The sequence below is a fragment of the Sinocyclocheilus rhinocerous genome, unplaced genomic scaffold, assembly GCF_001515625.1.
Source record: "Sinocyclocheilus rhinocerous isolate Xijiao unplaced genomic scaffold, SAMN03320098_v1.1 scaffold432, whole genome shotgun sequence".
In the NCBI taxonomy this organism is placed as follows: Eukaryota; Metazoa; Chordata; class Actinopteri; order Cypriniformes; family Cyprinidae; genus Sinocyclocheilus; species Sinocyclocheilus rhinocerous.
In genome coordinates this window covers 2,087,895-2,113,761 of record NW_015627225.1, presented here as the reverse complement: position 1 = coordinate 2,113,761, position 25,867 = coordinate 2,087,895, and the positions used below count along the sequence as shown (strand labels likewise).

The 25,867-nt window shown below is 37.5% G+C and overlaps 2 protein-coding genes across 6 annotated transcripts in view; both read right to left on the bottom strand.

Moving 5' to 3' along the window:
* The window catches only part of LOC107721620 (protein quaking-A), a 105,831-nt gene extending 105,292 nt beyond the window's left edge, over positions 1 to 539 (bottom strand). For all 4 annotated transcript variants that reach the window (XM_016529730.1, XM_016529747.1, XM_016529739.1 and 1 more), the window contains exon 1: positions 148 to 539. In XM_016529730.1, coding sequence (XP_016385216.1) covers positions 148 to 292 — 145 coding nt within the window. In that variant the 5' untranslated portion in view covers positions 293 to 539. The remainder of the gene's footprint in view (positions 1 to 147) is intronic.
* A 7,031-nt stretch (positions 540 to 7,570) lies between these two features.
* LOC107721917 (parkin coregulated gene protein homolog) overlaps positions 7,571 to 25,867 on the bottom strand; it is a 108,353-nt gene continuing 90,056 nt past the window's right edge. For both annotated transcript variants that reach the window (XM_016530143.1, XM_016530152.1), the window contains exon 5: positions 7,571 to 8,032. In XM_016530143.1, the coding sequence (XP_016385629.1) occupies positions 7,872 to 8,032 (161 nt within the window). In that variant the 3' untranslated portion in view covers positions 7,571 to 7,871. The remainder of the gene's footprint in view (positions 8,033 to 25,867) is intronic.

The following is a 25,867-nucleotide window of genomic DNA, read 5'->3' as shown; positions in this document are numbered from 1 at the left end:
GGGGGGGGGGGGTTTGACTTTTGAAAATTGGTTAAATACCGTCCAAAAGGGGTTAACGTTTTTTTTTTTGCTGAAGACAGATAGTTTGTGAAGTTGTGAAACACCACATAACTTACACACTCGCGGTTCGGGTTTACACACACGTACCTTCGTCCAAGAGTCTCTCCAGGTGTGTGAAGATGCCGCACAGGTTCGGTAAACTCGTCATGAGCTTCTTCTCGTTCAATAACTGCATGAGATAGTCGGGACTCGGCCTCGGTCTCTCCTTCACCTCCATCTCCCCGACCATCATCTTTGCACGCAAACGCTCACAATCCTTCCCCCAGAAAAGAAATAAAGAAAACACAAAAGAAAAAAATAACGGTGCAGATCAAATCCCTCGTTCCCCCTCCAGGCTGCGGCGACCCTCTCCGGATATAAGCGCTGATTTTAAGGTGCAGGCTCTCTCTTTCTTTCTCTTTCTCTCCCTTTGCTAGAGTCGCGCGATACGAACTCGCTGGGTTCTCTTCGTTGTACTGAGCTCGCGCTACCGCTCAGGACTGAGGAACCTCCGAGAGCGCCAGACCCGCCTCGCGCGCATTGGCTGTATGCGCGACGCGGACGCGCCGGGTGGCCAATCAGCGCATAGCTCTGGAGAGGCGGGGCTAGTGTTTTAACCACATGAATCAGCGCCTGAGATGATGGACAGAGATCAGAGCCAATAGAATGCAGGCTCGTGAATGCTAAGAATCACCGGCGGGGATGATATATTGTAAAACGCCGTGACAACATATCTGTGACAACAAGTGTTTGCCTTGTGTGTTTTGAAAGGGCTTGGCATTTCATGGTGTGTTGCTTTTTATAATTAAATCGTTGTATGTGTGTTTTTGATTTGCACAGTCGGTTTTGCCGTGTAATGTGATACACTGTTTGAGACAAGAATATACTTCACGCAAGTATTCATCTGCAAACAAACAGCTCCAAAAATTCCAAAATGCGTCGGCGCGCAACTTCATTGCCGTATGTTTTTGGCCGTAGAATGTAAATGCAATTTTTAAAATATAAAAATCTTGTTGGTGTTATTCAGTATACAACGATCCTATAAATATTAGATCGGTGATTCTCAGCCTTTGTGACTGGGAAATATTCTCCTGCATTTATGACAAAGCTCATTTCAAACTTTTTTGTTTCATTAACATAGGTTAACATAGTATAGGTATATTAAATTAATTAATCGTGATTAAATGTGTGATTCCAGAAGTTTCAAGAACTGCATGTTCTTTAATAAAAAAAATATATACTGAGTTAAAGGATTAGTTCTCTCAAAAATGAAGATTTGTCATTGTTTATTCACCTTGATGCTAGTTTAACACCACAGCTTCATGGTTTCTTCATTAGTTATGGATTTATTTTATTATACTTTTATAGGGTTACTTTTATTTCACTAAGTATCAATCCAGTAGGAATGTCATGTGGTATGAAAATGAACCTTGAGAACTTTTTTAATAGCTTTGTTTTTTGACCGATCTTGAGAATTCAAGCTGTTCACATTGAAGAGAGAGAGAGAGAGATAAAAATGAATATAACATCTCCAATCACAGTTTCACATTCATCAGTATGGAAGACACAAATGTGAACAGACGCTAATATCAGCTTGGGACTTCATGCTCAGCTGACCTCCAAATCCTATCCACATGGAAGATAACAGAACACAGGACACATTCCTTCAACTAGAGACATCACACAATAATACCAAATATTTACAATCCAGAAGAGGAGTTATGTTATGATACACTCAGAAAAAAAAGGTATTAGCTGTCACTGGGACAGAGCCCTGTAAAAAGGTACCAATATGCCAATATGTAGCATTTAGGTCCTAAATATACCTGTTAGTGGTAAATAAGGTACAAAGGTGTACCTTTTGAAAAGGTACCACTCCAGTGACTTTTTTTTTCCAAAAATGTATTTTATGGTTCCAGAGTGATTGGCTCCCAATAATGTCCAGATGCACATGAGCAAAAATGCTGAATGCAAGTAGCATTTTTACATATATGGGAATGATCCAAGTGTTACAGACCTAATTTGTTCCATACAAATATATCCATATGATTCACCATGCATCCTCCTATTCACATGACTCATCATCCTTTCTTTAATCTAATTTTTCAGCTGCATCACCTTCTTAGTATAACAGAGTGAAAAAATCACCAATTTCTGAAGGCAGCACAAAAGATTCAGCATTTATCTCGGTCTTAGATAAGAATCCTTTGCTCTTATCAACACTGCCACATTTATTTTCATTTTACTAGGCACCGCATCTGAGACAGGCCACACGTGTCTGCCTGCTGCTTGTGTGTGTGTGTGTGTTTTGTAGTGTGAGATATTAATCCCTGCCCAAACCCTGTATTTTCCTCCTCTATTAATAACACGGGTTTCATTCTACAATTAATCCAATTAACGACACTTTAGATAAAAAGTGAATATGAAATCAGGTGGTTGTGAAGCAGCAGGGAGCAGAGACGGGAGGGAGATGGGGCTTCAGAGGGCATCAGTCACGATCCCGTGGTCAGCGCCAGCAGCTGATTAGAAAAGCAGTAGGTGGCATGACTTTGTCTGGAATATAACGTGAGCTCCCTCAATGCACAGACACTCTTGAGTTATTTTGTCTGAAGAAAGCTTGAAGGCTTTGAGTATGAAAATAATACAAAAGCATAAAACAAAAGCGATTATGTGTGGGTGCAGGAACACCAGAGAGTGAAATCTGGGTCAAAAGAGTGGGACATTCTCAGAGTGTGTGCATGAGTGTCATTGAGTATTTAAGGGAGTGAGTGTAAAAGCATGTATAAACATAACACATGCTGATGACTGTTAAATACACAAATTATTGTATGTGCCGGTCACATGTTGGGTGTTGTTTGTTGAACTGGGGCGCTGACAGCACTGATGGATCCTGTTCTCTCCACCCAGTCCAGCGCAGTGCAGTATAATCTCACCGTGGGCCACCACGTCATTCATGGCTCCCTAGGGGTCTGCAGTGAAGATTACAGCAAACACACAGTCCTTCATCACTAACTCGGGGTCCATGGCCTTTATGCCACACGTGCCGACACACAGTTTCTCCAAGACATACTTGAGTCAATGACACATAAGAATGTTCATGGTAAAGACAAAAAAAACTAAAACTCAAATCAAAATTTATTCAGACACCTTCAACATTTCTCACATTATCACAGTTTATTCGCTATAGTTTAGAAATTGGTAATAAAATATGACAAGAACTCAGAGTTAAACTGTGTCAGAACAAATTCATCTTGATAATGTCATGCAGATAACTTTGATAGAAAGGTATGTAATGAATTAGGTTGAATAGTTGTCAGCTGTTAAATTTAAGTACACAATTAGATAATACCAATTTAGGTCAACCAATTACCAAGCAATGCTTAATTTTGTTCAGTCTGTGGTGTAAAAAGGTTGCATTAAAACGCTTAAGAAAAACATGGTCAGGTCAAAGTGTCTGAATAGTTTTTGGTGCCAAATTTTTATCAATTTTACTGGTAGTCCACTGTATGAAGAATTTTTGGGTATAATATGTCACACTTTATTTTATTTTGCTATCCTCACTTACATAAATGAACTATAGTGTCCTGAACCCACTAGTAAAAAAAATCTGGTGTCTGAATAATTTTTGGTTTGACTTCCTATTCATGTTTGTTCCATTTAATTTTGAAAAACGTTTCAATTTAATAGCTTTTGAAGAATTTTTAACAAAAGGTTTAAAATATTTATTTTTCAAGGTAAATTGTTTAGTTTTTTATTTAAAGTTAATTTGGTGTAATCTCGACCATTTAATATATTATTTATTCATAAATAATGTTTAAAACACTCAGGGGAATTCACAACTATTTTACATTTTGGCAAATTGGTTTGAAAATTTATTAATACGTGCTTATGCTCCACTGAGGGCTAGGTTTAGGGGTGGACATTCATGCTTGCTTGCTTGTTTTCATTATATTATGTTTAAATTATTTAAATTCATTATTACATGAAATAATATTTCATCCTTTTAATGAGGCTTTTTTTAAAGATTATATCAGTATAGTACTTATTTATACAAAATATAAATAAGTAAAAGCACTAGAACATAATACGTCAACATTTATTTTGATGCAGAATTGATATTTGTGATTAATCAAAGTAATCTAAATGGAATGCAATTCAAAGGACTGCACAGAACTGCTGTACATGCAGGTTTTAAAAATACATTTTAAATTTCCAGGTGAATGTGTGTTTATATGTGTGTGATTGGTTCTCATGGTGGTCCAAAGGATAAGGACTGTGCTTGTTTGTGTGTGTGCAGAGCAACGGCAGATGTGTTTGCGTCTGATAAGAGCGTCTGGCTGAGGTAGAGGAGGAGCGAGGATCAGACAGCAGAACCCCGTCGATCCGGAGCTAGAGAGAGGAAGATCTCTCCAGTCTCCTGCCGAAAAACCATCGGCCTCCTGTGAGCCTTCTTCAAAACACACCACGCGCTCACACGCTACACACCAGCACCACTTTAAAGAAACTCACTTTTCAAACAGTCCGATATTAGAAAAGACTGCTCAACGAAACAGCTCAATTCTGCTGCTTGGAGAAAGACAAAATGTTACGGAAGTTCAGAATAGCAAAAATGCACTGATGCCAAGTTGAAAAAGCATTCACAACCCATTTTACTGCAATAATCTGATGTATTTATTACAGAATCTGGATTTGGAAAGATTAAAATAGGGCGGGACTTGATTTGGTCCACAAGGGAAATAATTGGATGGTGAAAAGTGGCAGGGTTGTTACATTTTGTAACATGTTTTTGTTTTCTTCACCACATCTCTGAGGCCTATAGGAATCAATGACGTTTTTGAGTCAAATTTTGGAATAAAGATCAGAGCTCCAGTCCGTTCTGTGGAGTGGTAGTCTGGGGTTGAGAGGTGCGGGGGACACCTGAAGCATGAAGTCACTACGAAATAAATCTCCATTGAGCTCAGGGCTTTGCACATGCTCACTGGCTGGCATTGGGTTTCGTGAGGCCCCTGGCAGATGCGCCGAACAAGAAGAATAGATCCCAGAGGGCTATTTATTCCTGCTGCTCCCTTCACTTTCCCTCCCTCCCCTCTGCACTGTTGCTCCTAACAATCTGGCATTCTTACACTCTAATGTTTTCCCTTCCCTCTGCTCTCGCATCAACATCTCCATCCTTGTTTTATACCGATTTCATTCATCGATTCACCTGAGAGGCAATTAGATCCGAGCCAAATCAGGCAAATGAAAGGAACAGCTGATCCAAAAAAAATTTCCCTCATGCTGTTCCAAACCTTTCTTCTTTAAAACAAATATGTCTCACTGTATTCTGTCCGCTCAAGGAAAGTTGTATTGGACCCCATTGACTTTCATTGTAGGGGCAAAAAAAAGAGTTCACACATTCTTAAAATATCGTCTTTTATGTTCCACAGAAGATAGAATGTCTTACAGGTTTGAAAGAATAAGAGTGAGTAAATGATGACTGAAACTATTCCTCTCACCATCTCGGTTTCTAGGACTCGAGCTGGGACTCCAGGTCTCTTTATTGACCCCGATTGTTGCAGTAAAACTGATTTGAGGGCTCAATTCCCCCTTGTGTCTGTTCAGAGCTGTAATTTACAGGCGTGTGATCAAATCCAGATTGAACTGAGTTCAAATGTTTCAGAGATCTCAGCTCACTGTAAACATCGGCTCATGGGACTCACTTTTAAAAACACACCAACACTGATTTTTTTCCCCCCAGCAGCTGCTAAAGGAAATACTTTGGCAAAACACTGCACATCCTTCATGTTACGGTATGTTCTTATGACGGCATGATCCACTAGCGTCCGAAAATAATATATATGGGGTGATTATGGGGGCCTGGTGTCCAAAGAACAGCTCAGAGCCCTTCTAATAATCCCAGAAAGAAGGAGATCTACAGATGGCTGCTTAATCTGATTGTAAAAGCATTAAGTGAAAAGACTCAGAGGACATTATATGCCATAAAATCACTATTCAGTGAAATAAATAAACCAACACACACTCGAGGCGTCTGATTTCACAGGTAGGAAAAGATAGAGGCTGTTAAGCATGAGGGAAGCCCCCGACTGAGTGTGTGCCTGTGTATGCGCTCTGATAAATGAGCGTTTCATTCAGACATTGTGGTTGCACAGCCTGCAGCTCATACAGGTTCATGGCTTTCAAAAGCACATAATGTTGCTATCTAAATACTTGCTATCTGTCATGTGTTATTTTGTGCACTCTCTATGTCCCTTCAGGTCCCTTCCAGTGTGAGTGTAGATATGTGTGTATATGTAAGTGTGTTTCCTTAGGAATTATCACCTTTAGAGCTAAGACCAGAGACTTTTAGTTCATCTATGTTAGCTTTTGGTAGGTTTGTTTCACCACTGCCGAAAAAAAGACTTAAAACATTTAAATATAAAATAGAAATATCCAACAAAGAGCTGACCTGAATAGACAGAGATAAAGAAAGCGAGAAGGAGATAAAGAAAGCAGGAGGCAGGGGTGTTGAAATCATCTGAAAAGTGGGAAGGCATATTAAAAATCTCAAAGCCTATAAAATGCCTAGTTGCCACGGATACACTCATATGAGATAGATATTTTGAAAGCATAATAACTAAACTTCCTACTAATGTCAGTCACTAGTGTTTGCCAATAAGGTTTATTAATTATACAGAAAGTATTGTTGGCTATAACCAAGACTTGTCATTTGCACTTATATATTGTTGCTCTTTTGTTAGTTTTGACTGCTTTTATTGTCCTCATTTGTAAGTCGCTTTGGATAAAAGCGTCTGCTAAATGACTAAATTTAAATGTAAATGTAAATGAATATAAAACTGCATATTTTTGGCAAACATGACTTTTGTTCTCTTCAGAGGTTCTCATATAAATTGGTTTACTTTCTGTCAGAGGCTCAGCATACAAACCATGGCTTATGAATATTAATTAAGTGATGATCACTCTGATTTGCTGAAAGATGAACGTTGGTACGTGAACTCCAGCCAAAGAGGAAATATGCATTATTGTTATAATGGGAGCAAATTTATTATCAGTTACAATAGGTGCTACACCCCTGGTAGAAGAGATAAAAGGAAAAAAAACAAGTAAAAAGAAGAGAGATTTCAGGTGGTGAATGTTGGAAGGTGAGTGAACAGCCAGAGGGGAGTCTCAATATTTCTTTTTTTTTTTCAGAAACCACTGAGAAAAAGAAAAAGCAAGAAAATGTTCATTATATCAAGAAAGAGAGCTACATCGGTGACCTTCTGAATATTATCTGTGTGATTGGAAGAAAATTGTGTTGCAAGATGAAGCTTTTGGACACAAGTAAAAGTTTTATATGTGGTCGAAATTATGTGATGATATATATATATATATATATAAATGCTCAAAATATAGATATATGAATTCTCACTCTGATATTAATGCTTCAAAATCTAGATCATCATGATGTAAAAAAAAATAAAATAACCATTCAATTTTGTTACATTCAAAATATTGTTTTCTGTACCTGTGGCCAGCTTGTATTTGGATATGTGTGCATTTTCTGCCTTTCTCTTTTGAAAATTCCTTACAGAATGAAAATGAAATGCAGGTTAGTTGCAGTCGAGAGATTTATTGGCCCCTGAGCTACCTGTGTCTGTTTATATTCACAGGAAGCTGTGTGTTTGTGTGTGTGTGTGTCTTCTCTGATACAGACAGCCGTTGTGCACAGACTCATAACATCTGCATTATGACTTTAATAAAGTCCAAAATTAGGTTTGTAACATAAGGTGGGTGTGTTTACATGTTTGTATAAGACTGTGTTTGTGTGTTTGTGAGTGAGTTCTCCATTCCATTTAGTTGAGAAGGCAGGACTCGTAGGTGGGCACCATGTATTTGATGTTGATGAAGGCGTCCTCGCCCCCGTAGCGTTCAAACACCTCCAGCGTCTCCTGAATCAGGTCTCCGATGTTCTCCCTCTTCTGCTGGCTGTAGTCAATACCGTCACCTGAGTTTTCTGCACACAACACAAACACATTGCATCACATTAGCACACTTTGTGATGTTTAAAAGTTTAAAAGCCCTAATAAAGTGTGGAAGACACACACACACACACACTCGCAGATCTTCTGAAAGAAGCAGATCTAATGACTGTTAAAGATGTTCAGCAGGAGTGTGTGAACAAATCTCGAATAATTCATCAGGAGGAGGAATGTGTGTGTTTACCGGATGTTCTTGTGCATATCTCTGCCGCTCTCTGACATGACATTAGAGAAACCCATCAATCACTGGGTAAGCTACAGCACACACACACACACACACACACACACACAAATCAATATGTTCACACTCCTCCTGCTTCACACATACACACAAGCTCACCCGCTACCTATCAAACAAACTTCCTTCTGAGGTCACAGGCCCAATTACACCAGAAGTCTAAACACACACACATGCACCTCTCTGTCTCTCCTTCCTGCTCATTAAAGGAAAGGATGACAGATGGAAAGAGAGCAGGTAAGTAGGGAGTCTCTCTCTTCTAGCATGTGTGAGTGTGTGTTGTCTGTCTAAAGTCTGTGTAACTATATGTCTTCATCTGCCTTGTGGATCGTTTCCATGTTCTCCCTACACGACTTCCTCACACAGGTCTCAAAATGCACAGCCAGTCGATAAAATATTAGTACAAAGGTCTTGTGGTGTGTTAATATGCTCATCTGTACACAAACAGGCCTTTTTAAGCAGCTCGGTGGCCACCTTAGTTGTGCCTAGTGCAGCTTCTGTCAACTTGAATGGGAAAAGCTGTGAATGTGAAACCTATAAAATCTGACTGCAATAACATAATATTTTTGTCTTTTATAATTAGATTCTTAGCTAAAATCAAATCCTTTATCAGTTACAAAATGGCAGTTTTATTGATCCACACTTAATGCCTGTTCACACCAAGGGTGCAAACCGTCTTTTGGCATTAAAATAGTACTGTCAGGATTTACTAAAGACGCACAGTGAAGAATTAGCGCTGAAAAGGCATGGACACAGTTACTTTAGCGCCTGACCTAATTGAATATGCATTTGTATGGAAGGAGAGTACATGAATTACGTAACACAATTTACTAATGTTTGCGCGTGTCAAATTACTGGTATTTGCGCCATTATTTAACACCCAAAAAAGCATGTCTTAAACTATTTTGCGCCTGTGTCGTAAGTAGATCACCCGCACCTGTTGAGCATCAGTTCTGATTATTTGCGACTACGCTAATTTGCGCTGCGCTTGTTATATTGCGTTGGTCGATATGTTATTGAGATGTTGCATCTGTGTCCTTTAATTTGCGTGTTGTCTGTAAATCACCCGCAGAAATTTCCACGCCCATCGGTTTTGGAATTGCGCGCTCTCGTGCTAATTTGCCCTGTTTAGTAAATCTAACCCCAAGAATAACTATAAAGATCGTATAAAAATCTTTCTCAATATTAAAGAATAGCAGAGTTCACACCACAGCTACAATGATAAAGGCACAGAGAAACAATATCATTGGAATCACTTTCAGAGCGATTTTCTTCCAGCTGATGAAATGATGGCAAATGTAAATGATGACAGAAATTTCATTTTTGGGTGAACTATCCCTTTAAGGCTTCATGTGGCCCACCTGTTAACTAGTCAAGTCGTATATAGTCAATTTGGATCTGAAAATAGATGCTACAGACCACCCTATATTGTCTGGATCCCAGACCCTCATTTCCAAGGTGTGACCAACTGTCTGCTGTGGATGTGTAATGTTGTATCCCATATGCCGCACATATTCTGTACTAACATGCTCAAGTGGCTTGGCTCATGGGCCAAACCAGAGAAAGCTGCCAATCACACTGCAGGCACTGCTTCACATACACATCAGTCCGACTCTCAAACAAAGGAAAATAAAATCAACTTTGTCCGTTAATCCTGCCTTCAGGCATGCTTCGCTTTCTCTCCCTCTCACTCAGCATCTTTGTCAATCTATTTTCACCAGAGCAGGAGAAAGTAGGGGGTTAGAATGAGAGTCTGAGCAGAAAAAAAAATCCTCACCAGAGGCTTTTAAAGAAAAGAGGTATATGGAGAATGCTTTGAAGAGAAAGGAGAGCTTAATTTGCCATCTGTGCATGAACTGCAAAGATATGCTTCTGTTTGGAATCATGTGGAGTCCAGGCTTCGATTCTACAGAGTTCAGGGGTAGCGAGAAGTTCAAGCAGGAAGGAGGACTCAGCATCTTTCAGAAACCAAAATCATACCCATAACCCCCCAGATAGAGACTGCCTTAAAAAATAACTGAGAAAAACAAACAACAACTAAAAAACAAACACACCTATTTCTGTATCAGTGATTAAGATTGTTCTGTAAAAACTTTGTCTCAGCCTCAGACGGCACATCCATGGACTGCTTATTAACCCTCTGAGAACACTGAGAAAATGGCAAGAGCTTTCAGAAAAAAAAATTACAATCTGGTTTATGCGATTTCTGGGAATCAAAGCACATAGATTTTTATCAATCTGCCAGGAACCAAAGTTGTGTTTACAAGTTCCCAGGCTGCAACAAAGAGCATTTCTGAGCAATAATTAGTGGCTGGATTTGCCAAAGTTTACACGGTTCATGGCATCCAATCTTTGAATACGTTTTGCTGGACACTCCTCCAGACTTGTGCATTCTGTTTTGTTCTCGGTGTTATATCACATTTCCTTGGGACCAGTTTCCTAAAGGTAAAAAATATATACACTATATAATGATAAATATATCATTCAAAAGTCTGGGGTGAGTAAGATTTTATGTTTTGAGAGATATTATTTGTTTTTATGCTGACTAAAGCTATATTTAATTTATCAAAACACAGTAAAAACGATAATATTGTGAAATATTAATACAATTTAAAATAAATTATACCTTCAGGGTCACCGAAATCAGAAATCATTCTGAATATGCTGATTTATTACTCAAGAAACATTTCATATTATTATTAATGTTGAAAACTTTTTTTGTTGAAAAAATTGTAACATTATTAATATTTCCTTGCTGAAATTTTTTTTTTACTGATACCAAACTTTTGAATGGTAATGTATTGAAAAACGTAACTGTGAGATATAAATTAACATAATAACTGAAGTCACATTGTGAGATAGGCCTATAAAATTGCAGATATGAGATATAAATACACAGATGTGATGAATAAAGTCGTAATTGTAAGGAAAAAAGTCATATTGTGGGATATAACTTTTTCATATAATCTGTAATTATCTTTCAAGCTTCTATACATTTCAGATTTACTTACCCAAAAACACAGAAAAAAAAAAGAAAATATTGGCTTGGTCACATGAAATGGTCAGACAGTCACTTCCTGTGTAAGTGGGCGGTTCTTGGACAGATAAAGTTGCAATATGGACCAGACATTAGTCACAATCTGGCAACGCAAGTACATTTAAATTTGAATCTGTTTGTGAACTAGGGAAATGTTATTTTGTCTTGAACAAATATTTCTCTTTAAATTTCTCAGTAAAATGTTAATCATGAAGAAATCCACTTCCATCTGTGAGACTATGTCTGTTCTCTCCCTCTCTCTCTTTCTCTCATCTGTTCATTGTGAGTGTGAGATGAGTTTCAACAGCTGTGTCTTTTCCGTCCCCCCTCTTCAACTCCTTTTCCACACCTCTATTCTCACCCCTTACTCCATTCTTTCTCTCTTACTCTTTCCTCTTCACATCTAGGCAGACAGGTTGGCGTCAAGAGGGTTGTCACGCCACGGCACAGTCTACACAACTAATCCTTCTCTCTTTCTCAGTCTCTCTCTGGACGTGTTCAGGGCTGGACGTCTGCACTGGGGCAGCAGCTGGAGAACTGATGGTTCTTGTGTTTGTGTTTAAACTGGACTGATCCACACACAGTACGTTGATATTGGATTTCACTCCCGCTAACGGCCGACAGGGTGTAAAGAGAGTACAAACAGAACAACACCTTGAGGCAAAAGGACCAAGAGAACTGTCAAAATGAACACACAATTCAGATGACTGCTCACCACAAAAACCTAATAGTAAAAAAAACCTGCTTTAATTTAAAAATGTCAGTAAAATTAATGTGTGTGTGACAGATGATGAGAGAATGTGTGTCATACACACCCATCATCATCACTAACTCAGCACTGCATCATCTCTGTCTCTGTCATCTCTATCATTAGCACCTTATTAGCAGATTATGTAGCTCACACATACAGTACATTCTAATAAACACCTGTTGTTCTTTACATACACTTAAACACTCTACATATGCTTAAACATACACTAGCTAGCTCTGACGTACACAAGCCGCTGAACCCTACTGTACTCATACACAAACACACACACACACACACACACACATACAATAAAGCAAGAAACAAAGATGTCAAATTAGAGATCACCCTAAATAATACATAAAAATTTTCATTTTTTTTTTCTTTAAATGTTCTCAGCGTTTCCTCTCACAGGTCCTGACCTTGTGTGAGCTCTGCTAATGGTGCTAGCATTAATATTCATGTCCAACAGCTTGATGAAATGTACCTTTGCACTGTGAACAGGTGTGCATATGTGAATAGCTAATTTACAACTCATAATGGCTGTATGGGCAATTGTTCATGCAATGACAGTACTTTAATTAGTTTGAATTATTTGTTTCTCAAAGCAGAAAAAGAGAACAGTTGGGCCCTGGAAGAAAAAAAATGACAGAGTTTCTTTTTCTTTTTTGGATTATACACTGATTTTGCAAAACACTTTATATATATCTATCTGTCTATTATACAATGATAACATTATTAAAATAATATAAAATATTGTTGATTATAATAGAATAAAATATAATGATTGCATCATTCGCAGTGCTTCATGGGATGAGTACTTCAATAATTCAATATTTACAAAAATCAATGAAAATAAAAAAAATTAAGTACATTGTTTTCTATGTTTTATTCCCATTTAAGTTTTATTTATTTATTTGATTTTCTTTTGCTTCAAAACAAAAGTTGTGATCCATCTCAGAACTCATGGGTTTGGTTCATGGCTTAGAAATATTTATTGACAATTTTTTTAAAGCCCTATATAGAAAATGCGAAGGAAAGAAAAAAGGAGAAACAGAAAAAGAAATGTTTGAATCATTATGTTGAGGTCCTGAATGTTAGGAAGTGGGTGTACCAATATAATCCCACCAATCTATGTCTATTTCCACATCCCTTTTATACAGTACATGTGAATGTTGCTAAAAACAAGGAATGTTAAATGTACAGATGGGATATACCTTCAAACCTATTCTTTTGATATAGTGCAACAAATAAGCCAACAGAAGGGCAAAAGAGGGAATGAGGCAATGACCTGACAGCAAAGAAAGAGGTGCTGCTGCTGTGTAAAAAATGGTGTTAAGCTTCCCAGAAAAAGAGGCGTTAAGCTGAAAGACACACAGACACACATCCAGACAGAAATGGGGAAATGTTTTAGATGTAACATGAGTGCTGAGAGATGAGCTGCTGTTTGTGAAAGATGAGCTGGGGGCCCAAGACAGCTGGGAATGAGAGGAATTTCTCTATGAAAATAAAGAGTTTTTAAACCCAGATTTGACCCATTATAATGAAGTATACTGTATAACAAGGCTAGGAAGAAAGGGAGGTTATTTCATGTTAGTCTAATCATTGCCCTGGCTACAGCTTTAGCAGACGATACTTCAACTACAGTCCAGACCTTAGGGCATTAACACACTCCAGGAAGTCTCAGACCGATATAACATGTATATGTGAACACCCCAAATGTTCTCAGACCACCGTAAAAGGATGTTTTGGGGTCTGTTGTAGTGACCTGTTGCAGTCAGAAAATCTCTGTGGTTGCACCATGGTATAGTGATGGTTATATGGTTACTATGCTCATATACCACAATATTTACCATGGATATGATGACTGGCCAATTATTGTGGTATGTGTATATTGTGGTATGATATTGTTTTGTTGTGGATTTGATTTCCAAGGTAACTTCTATAATTGTTCAAATTGTAAATTTATTTACAGAAATAAATTAAATTGAAGCATTTGACATAAATGTATGACCTGCTATATCCTACACTCAAACATATTTAAATCACAGTTTTAACAAAAACTTAAACAAAGCTTGTAAATGAAACAAATAAGATTTCTTTAATAGTACTAATACAATCAAACCATGTTTATATATTCATCATCAACAAATCCAATTTGTTTCAGTTTCATATATTAGCTAAGTAATTATTGCTTGTTCCACAGGTAGTCGAATTATAATAACGCTCATATTGTTTAACTGAATACATTTAATTATTTTCACAGTGAACAGATTATGCTCATTCAGTAATTTTAATAAATGCTGCTTCTTACCTGTTTCGTTTATGAATGACTGACAAACATGCATCACATTAAGTGTACCTGTATTAAGTGCAGGTGTATATTTGTTAAAACTGTGTCATTCAAATTGATGGAAATTTTATAAGCAATTCAAATACTTGTATCTTAAACATAGGCCTAAATATTTTTGAGTGTAATCAAAAATTTAAAAATAAATAAATAAATAAATAATCAGTTGTCAAATTTTTCCCTTTAAAATAGTTTCTTTGTTGCCCATTTACAGTCTATATCAGCCTCTGTTTAGTATTTAGCAACTGGGACTGTCCTAATAATTGATGGCATCACCTATGCCAGCATGCAACATTCAGAGTGGTTAGCAATCACAAAAGAAGGAAGTCACATATGAACGTTTTAAAGGTACAGCAGCAAAACCAGCTGAGAAAAGATCAGAGAGAGAGAGAAAAGGTCAAATAAAACTAGATTACGACAATAAGACTAACATTACAAGTGGAATTCTGATAAAAAATAAATTGAAAGTGTAGAAAATGGACCCTTTAAGCACTTTCCAATTAAACTGTATCTTTTTGTTGAGATGTAATAAATACTAAAATGTCCAACTTTTATTGTCCCCATGTTTGCTGTGATTGGTATTTCCTTACAGTGATCAGTTAGCTGCATGTCACGCTAATGAATTAATGGTCTGGAGCACTTCTGAACCTCTCCTCGTGTGTCCACGAGTTAAACTGCTCTCTGCTCCCTCCATTAGTGGGATGAAGAGCCTTTAGACGGAGTATCTGATCCGTCTCTCTCCTCTACCTCCCTCATGGGGCCTATTAGCATTCCAAACCATTCCACTCCAGGGGCTTTCATTGGTGGAGGTTATTCATTTCTTTAATATGATTGGCTGTGGGGGAAAAGGGAGGGCGGAAAAGGAAACCATGGCCTGTCAGAGTGATTAAATGCATAGCCCAACCATGACACCAGCGCGCTGATAAGCTATCACTTTCTCTGTCTTTCTTTCACTCCCTCTTACTAAAATCTAAAGCTATGTGACACAAAATGTTTGGAGGGTTTGTGTTCTCTCTCTCACTGTTACGAGAAGAGGTGCAGCTCTCCAGTAAATTAGTGTTTTATGGGTCTTCAGGCAGGAGCTCAGTGTGTTTATGGACAACACACCTCCTTAACCAGTAGAGTTTAAGAGCGCTATTTACATAAAGCCCAGTGTGTGTGTATGTGTGTGGGGTTCGTGTATAAATGATAATTAGTGTTCTGTAAAAAGAGCAGTTTCCAGGACCACATAGGGAATCATGAGAAATAAGGTAGTTTCTGAGAGCAAAACAACCTACTGTATGAACCCAAGTCAAAACAAACCTGTTACAATGACAGCTGCCACATCACTTGATAGATTAGAGATAAGATGTTTTTGTTCCCATTCAAGCGGAGCAGGTTCCAGATTCCCAAAGCAAGAAAACTGCTAAAACATTCCATCTTTCATTCTGTGCGAGCATGTTCGAGAGTTAGTGAACCATGTCGGCGTCTTAAGCGCATATGTTGTTTTATTGCTAGCAGATGCCCTTTATTTAAAAGGAAGAGGAAACTGAGGTTACATTGGGGTTTTCTGTAAGCTAGAGTAGTACTAAGTCTGTCATCCTACATTTAGTACCAAGAAAGCTCATGTCATGTTCCAAAACACAAAAATAGATGTTTAGCAGAATGTTAACATGAGGAAAACAAAAGCAGATGTTTAGAAGAATTTTATGAAAATGAATTGCCACAAGTGACGAAAGCAATGCTGTTAGATGTCAGTAATGTCAAAACTTTCATCGCTGGCTTCATTTAAAACAATTGAATTCTGAATTCTGATTTTTAGTGCCTATTTGACCATGTGACAAAAAATGAAACACTATTCTCTTGAGCCCAGCAAAAACATTGTGCTGAACCAATACTGTTCACTTTTCAACTCTAAACGTCATTACATAAATACAGACACGTTAAATAAGTTCACTTACTCAAATATTGCAAAATAAGTGTTAAAAATAAATATAGTGAGGGAGAGAGACCACTAGAAAGAAGCAAAAAGCATACAGTAAGACAAAGAGAGCTAGAAAGACAGGAAGAGAGAGAGAGAGAGAGAGAGACCTGTGCCGGGATGTGTTTTTTCACTCCGTCCCACATGACTACCCTCCTCATCAGTGGTGTAGTGGTAAAGGAATAGCCTCTCGCTGCTCACCTCATTACCGTCTGCACACATGACACAGACTCACTTCTCCCTCTCTCTCCTCCCTCAGGGTGGATGCTTAAATGACAGCTATTAGCCAAACACAGGGCTATTTGTTTTCATATTTCCTGGCCCCGTGCTATCTGACATGATTCTATTTGTGCCTGCAGTGTTACACTGCGTGTGTGATGACTGATGGGGTGCCAGGCAGAGCTGGTTTTGCTTGGCTGCTAAACTGGGGCATTCGTGGAGGTGGAGGGGCACAGGACACTGATATAACTCATTCATCATATGGAGAGATGGCGAGAAAGACAATTTATAGATTCCATTTTTAGGAAATATTGTAATTTGTACAGGCAAACTAATAAAACTATTTGATTTGATTTGGACTCTAGTGAGAGAGAGAAAGGGATGCATCCTGGTACTAAAAAGAGGCTCATAAGCACGGTAGACCCTAACATCGTCCCGAACATTCAGATAAGTGGTCTAACAAAATGCAACTGTATTTTCATTAAAATATCATTAAATATGTATATACTACCGCTCAAAAGTTGTTGTTTTTTTGTTTTTTTTTAAAGAAATTAATACTTTTATTCAGTTGTAAGTGTATTCGAAAGTAAAAAGTAATGTAATGTAAATATATTACAATATAATATGATAATTAAATGATATGTATACATTATATTAAATATTACTTTATTTTTATTATCACTGGCTTAATAATAATGGTTTAAGACAATGAATATATATTTATATAATTATGGAGAGAAAAAAACATTAAAGTTACTTGCTGAAGCTCATTTTCATTCACAACCAACACTTGGAAAATGTTCATTTTGGCCCCTGTATAGAGATTTGTAGACTAGGTTCCCACTTTCCCCACATCATTTATACATGAAAGCCGTTTTTTATGAACACATTGAGTACAATGATCCAGTGTACAGTAAACAGCAGAGCTTCCCTGAGTAACGTCTGACCTCTGTAACTCTCTCAGGGGTCACATGACTAAAGTAGCTGTCATTTCATGCTTTCTAAAAGGTGTTTTTTTTAAGTAGGTGTGCCTTATGAGTGTAATCAGAGCTGCAACATTAAACAGAAGCCTGAATAAGGAGCAGTCAAGTTTATTACATCAGTCAGAATGAGAGCGAGAGAGACAGATGGGCCACCAGAGGCTACCACACACTTCCTCACTCTATCTCTCTCTCTTCAATTACCCATCTCTCTCTTTCATTGTTTATATTTTTTTCTTACATCACACTCCGCCCTCGTCATGTAAGTGTATGAGAGCAAGTAGGTGCAGGTTGTGTGGGGCACTTGTGTTAAACTCTACTAAAGGCACTATTATATCCAAGGGGTTGATTTTTATGAAAACTAATAGATTATTTACTTATCTGTTACATGAAAGTCACATTAAAAGAGTGTACCATGCTTTATACAATCCATCAAATTACAACTGTCCACCAGTCGTGGCATCATCTACTCACCATGACCATTAAAGTTTAATCAGTGTGTTAAATGTAATGTGCGAAGAAAGTGAAGAAATATTGCAGCAAATATCACCTGTCAATCAACTCTCAATCTGAATTATGTCATATTACAGAAAAGTCTTACAATTTTGTTTAAATGTGTATTTAAGGTATATAAAAATGTTAGAAAATTAGCCTTAGCCAGTAAAAGGAATCTGACATTTTTATTATGATAATGTTTAAAATGTCATCATCATTGTTAGTGAATAAAATATTGAATAGAAGCGCCAATGTCTTTGGAAACAGAAATGAAAAAAGTAAACAAAGGTAATAAAAAGACGAAACCTCACCGCTGTTCATAAAATGATCCTCTCCATCAATGCCACCAGACAAAAGCAGTGGATAATGTAAGAGACACAGAATGAGAAACTGCATTGATGGAAATGAGAGGAAGAGAGGAAATGTCCAGTGGCGCTAAAAATGTGTTTGTTTTATTACATTAGTTGTACATATGACAGTTCAGAAATGCAATGTCCAGAGAGTGCCGCTAAAAGATTAGTTCTCTATTGCATTTGAAAATAATGTACTACCTTCACTAAACACAAACCGATAGTGTTAACAAAAGCAAATGTGAATTAAAAACACATTTACTGAAGCAACAATGCCATTTTAATTTGCTTCTACAAGTCTTTGAGCTATTTTATCAGGTGAGCAACTGAGCATGTTTACTATGCTAGAAAAGTCATACATATGGAGCTAGTTTAAGTGATGCAAACGTCAAAATGTATTAGTTTACAAATCATGCAGCATGGCAAAAGTGTTTTGAGGACACCGCATGAAAATAAATCTTTATTAATCAATAATTTGTAATGATATTTATGGGAAAAAGAATAAAACCTGGCGTTTTACTGCCACTAGTGTACATTTAGGCTGGAAACTGCAGTGAGGTGTATGCATAGGTAAGTTTTTAGAGTTTTTTTTTTTTTAATGTAGGTAGAGGCACATTTTTTCCAATGAGACTATGTTATAATGTCATTGAAATTTTGAGATAAGACATTTTTCTGTGACCGCAGGATGCGCTCTCTATCTGTCAGGCATTCTGTGTTTGATTTTGAGAAAGTTTGGCTAAATCATCACTAAAAGCACTTTTAAAGGGATAGTCCACTCAAAAATGAATATTCTGTCATCATTTACTCATTCATGCAGGTTTGAAACAACTTGACGGTGAATAAATGATGAGAGAATTTTTGGGTGAAACATGCCTTTAAGCAAGACGACAACAGATTAAAACAGCAGTATACACAAATGCAAAACACATAACAGCATGCCTCAGTTTGTGTTTGTGCATGTGAGCATACGACTGCATCAACCAATCATGTCCAAACTGACATAAACGGGTGTAAACCAAGACTATTTATGTATTTATTGTGTATGTGTGTGTGCTCAGAGCATTAGTTACACACTAAAATGACTCAGTGTTGTGAAACAGCATTTGACTCACATGAATTATCAAACACAACTGAAATTCTGTTTCATCACCCATAAAACCTGTTTGAGAAGCTCATGAAATCTGTGCCAGTCTACACGTTCACACACGCACACAATTGATTGGGAATGTTGATTAAAGAGCAAAGATAAACACACACTTGCTACTCACGCTTCAGAGTCATTAGTATTCAGGTCTAACCATCTACTCCCCAGTGGATGTCTCAGCAATGGCTGCAGGTAACAGTTTTATGAAAGCGAAGGACGAGAGACGTAGAGAGAGAGGGAGGGAGGGAGGGAGAGAGTGAAACGTTTGCCTCTTTTTCTCCAAGAGAGAGAGAACAGATTAATCCTGTGATTTCAGCTGCCTGTATCTGCTCAATAGGGGAAATTACGGCTGGCACAAGGCTCCATTTTCATTAGAGTCCAGACTACATATATATTCAGGCTCTAATTGAGGCCAGGGCCCTCCTGCTCTGTAATCGGGCCCTCTATAACTGTCTGTTTAGTGCTTTCTGCTCCTTTCCCTGCGTTTTAATGATTTCTGTGTGTAGCGGCCCATGGCTGTTTAGCGGATCACTTCCTGCTCGGCTTGTCTGTTCGTTCTAAACAAAGTTCGGTGGAATAGAGACGATTCAACACTTTTGGATTCGCCTTTGAGAGATTGAAAAAAGAAAAGAGAAGGAAAGAGAACACGGATAGCTTGCACATCTTCCGTATGCCAGATTTAATGAGTAACGTTTAACAGAATGGGAGAGATGCATGCTGGGAGAATTTTCAAAAAGCCTGTTTTTGTGCTTTCAAAACCATGTGTGGATGTCAAAATGATTAGTTCTAGTTAAGCTAAAGACTCAACATACACAAAAAGCACATGTCACATGTACACACTGTACAGAAATAACAAGGAAGAGCTAAAAACCGACCGAAGCTGTAAACAGACGTCACAGGAACTCATGAAGCGAGTCTCCCAGAGTCCCCAGTACATTTTACTACAGCTTCAGTGTGTGTGTGTCTTTGGAAAATGTGCATGTGTGTTTAGGTCTAAATGCAGTGGTCATGGTTTAGGCTGCTGCTAAACTTGGAACTTGTGTTTGGAGTAGGAGTAGTTTTAAATCCACATCATTAGGTTCATTTTAAAGGCTTATTTAATTATTTTATGTTCTTCCAGCTTAATTTATTAAGCATTAGTATTAAAATATACTAGCAATAGCATACGATAGCATGCTACATGTATTACATATATGATAAAGCAAGAAGAAACTGTTCGGACATTGTCTTACATTTATGCTCCCAAAACATGCTGGCAACAAGAAACACACTGTGGAGTTTTAGTTGTCATCACAAAATGATTAAGTAACTGTGGATTGAATATGATGAAATTAAGTTGTGAAATTTAAGATGTAGCTTTAGTTCATTTGAATGAAGTCAACTGAATAAGCAGCAGGCTAAAAATCTTTTTTAGGTGCATTATAAAATCACAGAGAACCCACAGGAGGGTTGTGGGAGATGTAGTTTTTAGGCTCAAGTGAAGCGAGAGCTGAGCTGAAACAGGAGGGAAGAGATAAGAACAGCAACGTCTGAAGAGGGAAAAAGATGAGGAGAAATGTGTCATAAATTGTCTGTGGCCATAACAGATGCAATCTGGCCAAAGATGCAAACCATACACCAGCCTGGGCACAGTAGGATGCAGCTTCACACGTACGTGTGTGTGTGTGTGTGTGCAGACGGGAGGCTGAGGGATTGGTTGCCACGGAGATTCTGACACATTGAACCCCACTCCCTGCTGCCCTCAGTTTAGCCTTGACAAGGCAGAGAAAATGCTTGGAGGCGGGCAGGCTAATTTACCATCCCTCTCTCCCTTTTTTCTCCGTCTCTCGTTTTTACCTCCGCCTTTCCCGTTTCGTTCTCTCTTTCTCTCGCTCTCGCTGTGAGGTCTCGTTAAAGAGTTAGAGGGTACTTGAGTAATTAATGTGGAATTCAAATGAGCTTATCAGGTCAAAAGCAGCTTTGCTCCTTTAGGATACTCTCCACTCATGAAAAACAGCTCTGACAAGCTTACAGTGTGAATACTGATTGTACCACATTGTGAATACTGATGACAGCCCCAGATTCATTACAAAACAAAACTTACACACATTTTTTCTTCTTCTCAGAGAAAAGGGGATTAGCCAGCTTAACTTTATAGTGTAACAAAAATGCATTATTAACTGACATGGGCAGAACACCAGCTGAAAATAACACTCACACAAGCCTCTGGGACAACTTCAGGTTCACCATTTTATCTGGTTTGTTCCTTTGAAAGATTTATGGTATGACAGCGGGGATGAGAAAAATTTACTTTGAATTCATGAGCTTGAATTTGAATTGGCTACACTACACAGGATGCTGAAATGGAATGGATGGGAGAATTTACTGAATTGCCACTTACACACATTCAACACAGTAACAAATCAGAGGAATTTTTATTAGTTCCACACAAGCTGCAACAAAGCATTAATAAATGCATATTTTGACTGATTAGGCTATTCATTCCCTGAAAAATTTTTTCTGTGTAGATATTTACACTACTGTTCAAAAGAATGCAGTCAGTAAGAATTTTTTTTTTTTATATTTTTGAAATTCAGTAGCAATAGTTTTAAAAAAGTAATATTAATATAAAATGTCATTACTGTGCCATTCAGAAGTCATGAAGCTCATGAACATTTTATTATCATTAATGTTGAAAATGTTGTGCTGTCTTATGTTTGTGGGAGCAATAATACATTTGTTTCAAAATTCTTTGAATTTCATTTGAAATAAAAAAAAATATTTTGTAACCGTTTGTAATCTTTTAAGTACAAATGTCTTTATTGTCACTTTTGATACATTTGTTTCCTTGCTGAATAAAGGTATTCATTTATTTAAATAATAATTTAAGTATACATACAGTATATTTAAATATGAAACATGTTAATAATGTCAAAATTAACACAATTAAGACTGGGTGTTCAATTTTATTTTTTTCTATACACCACCACAAAATATCCACCACATTATTTTCACATAATTTTATATGTAAAATATTCAGTCATGTGAAAAAGTTAGGACACCCTATTGAATTCCATGGTTTTCTGCATCAGGACATCATAAAAATTATCTGGTCTTTGTCAGGTCTTAAAATTTGGAAAATAAAACCTCAGATGAACAACATCACATGACATATCACAGCATGTCATTATTTATTTAACAAAAATAAAGCAAAGATGGAAAAGTCATGTGTAGGACACCCTATGATTCAATTGCCTGTAGATCCACTTTTAGCAGCAATAACTTGAAGTAATCATTTTCTGTATGACTTTATCAGTCTCTCACATCGTTCTGAATAATTTTGGCCCACTCTTCTTTGTAACATTGCTCAAGTTTATTGAGGTTTGTGGGCATTTGTTTATGCATAGCTCTCACCACAGCATTTCAGTCAGGACGAGGTCTGGACTTTGACTGGGCTATTGCAACCCCTTGATTATTTTCTTTTCAGCTGTTCTGTTGTAGATTTGCTGGTGTGCTTGGGATCATTGTCCTGTTGCATCACCCAATCTTGGCCAAGCTTTAGCTGTCAGATGGGTTTTTACATTTTTTACATACACATTTTACTCTAGAATACTTTAATATACAGACGAGTTCATGGTCGATTCAATGACTGCGAGGTGCCCAGGCCCTGTGGCTACAAAACAAGCCCAAAAACATCAGCCCTCCACCAGCATGTGTAACATTTGCTATGAGGTGTTTGTGCTGATATGCTCTTTAGGTTTTCACCAAACGTGGCATTGTGCATTATGGCCAAACATCTCCACTTTGGTCTCGTCTGTTCAAAGGACATTGTTCTAGAAGTCTTACGGTTTGTTCAGATGCAACTTTGCGAGCCTAAACCATGCTGCCATGTTTTTTAGATAGAAAAGACTTTCTTCTGGCAAGCCTGCCAAACATGCCATATACTTGTCCCATATTTTTCTAATTGTACTGTCATGAACTTTATCATTTAACATGTTAACTGAGTCCTGTAGAGTTTGATGTGAAGTTCTTGGGTTGTCTGCCATTTCTCTTAACGTTAGACGGTCTGATCTTGGGGTGAATTTGCTGGGACGTCCACTCCTGGGAGGATTGGTGTCTGTTTTGAATGTCTTCCACTTGTGAATAATCTTCCTCGCTGCAGAATGATGGACTTCATATTGTTTGGAAATTGCCATATTACTCTTCCCAAATTGATGGCAGCAACAATTGCTTCTCAAAGATCATTGCTGATGTCTTTCCTCTTTGGCATTGTTTTAATGCACACCTGAAGGCTCCAGACCAGCAAACTGCCAAAACTTCTGCTTTTATATAGGTGCTCTGACTGCTACTTACTCTCTTAATTCCTATGTCAACTGTAAGGGTGTCCTAACATTGTCACACATGTCTTTTCCACTTTGGCTTTATTTTTGTTAAATAAATAATGACACGGTGTGATATGTCATGTGTTGTTTTCATTTGAGGTTTTATTTTCCAAATCTTAAGACCTGCCAAGGACCAGATAATTTTTTTTATTATGTTCTGATATGGAAAACCATGGAATTCAATAGAGTGTCCTAACTTTTTCACATGACTGCATAATATATACTTCCACCATAGACAACAACATTTAGTAAATTTACATATTTGTGTATAGATAACAAATCTGTAATATAATGCTAATGCTAATGCTTCTGGAATGTTTTGGCAACAACAAGAAATGAAAACATTTACGGGCAATTCATATTGGAAAATTATCATTATAAGTTACACAACCTACATTCAATTTGATACCTCAATTCAAATTTGAATCTGAATTTCTCATGCATTGGCCACACTTTATTTTAAGGTCCAATTCGCGCCATTAACAAACCATTTACTATGACTTTTGCCTCAATAAACTCCTAATTTGTTGCTTATTAATAGTAAGTAAGTTTAGGTACTGGGTAGGATTAGAGATGTAGAATATGGTCATGCAGAATATGGGCTTTATATAAACAGCCAATATGTTAATAATAGGCATGCTAATAAGCAACTAGTTAATAATGAGAATTGGTCCCTAAACTAAAGTGTTACCCCAGAATTTCTCTAATCGATTCTAAATGGTACACATCCATGTACAGATGCACACATAAAGTCAGTGAAGGAGATAGTATTCTGGATTGTACTCACAAGGCCTCTATACTAACTGTTTATCACGCTCATGACAAAAGTATTGGTTCTTCCATTCTGGGGAAGCTGTCCAGAAAATGCAACAGCTGCAGAAATAGGATATTTCATTACAGCATGAGAATGTGTGTAATAGCGGAAACTGGCGATGGGATGAGAGAGTAAGATGGGAGAAGTGAGGAGGCAAGGAAAATGAGAGAATGACGGAGGGAGTGGGAGACAGAACCCCCCCACCCCCACCCCAAACCCTCTGCTGCATTTCATGTTTCATTGAGGCTTTCCATTTGTTTCACTGCTTCATTTGAAAAGCCGTCATACAACTTGATTTAATACTAGAACTACCGGAATTCTATAACTACTAGAATGGCCATAGCGGTTATTCTGACCGTTCATACTAGACTGAACTGAATGCCATTTTTGTCATATCATATTTATATTCGAAGCTTCTTTTGAGGTTTTACAATGAAGCTTTGAATGTCTGTCGTCATAGTTTATGACGTAATCACCCTAAAAATACGATATTTTTTTGTAATATTTAATTGTGTAAAAGCTACGTAGACCGCTCCCGAATGTGCGCGCCTCGCTTTGTGTCCGGCAAGCGGGAGAGCAGTGAAAATGTTGTATTTGAAAGTCTAAATGCCAACAAATATGAACGGAAGCAGAATATTTCTGTAGATAAAACATGTTGTGAATTTTGGAAATGATTACATACATCTTTTTTCAATACATTTTTACTTTTGAACTTTACAACGCTCTGGAGTTATTGGAAATGTTTGGATCACATGAATCGGAAACAATTCTATGCAGCCACCACTGGAATCATGATCCATGAATAAATGGATCTGTTATGATAGTATAGGTAATAATAAACATTGTCACTGTCGCTAAAAAACACCTAATTAGTTTGTTTTATTTCACAATATCAGTCTTGTCTGGGCTAAAATAAGCTATGCATTAGCTATAGCATTACTCTAGCATAAAAATAATAATAGCCATTCTTCTTATTATTATTATTATTATGGCTATTTTTTCATAACATTTAAGTAGGCTATTATTGATAACAGCCAGGCTATAGTCTTCCAGCCTAACATACCTGGAACCGTGGCAGATTGAATGACAGCAGTTGTTGTATTGGAGGTGTCCA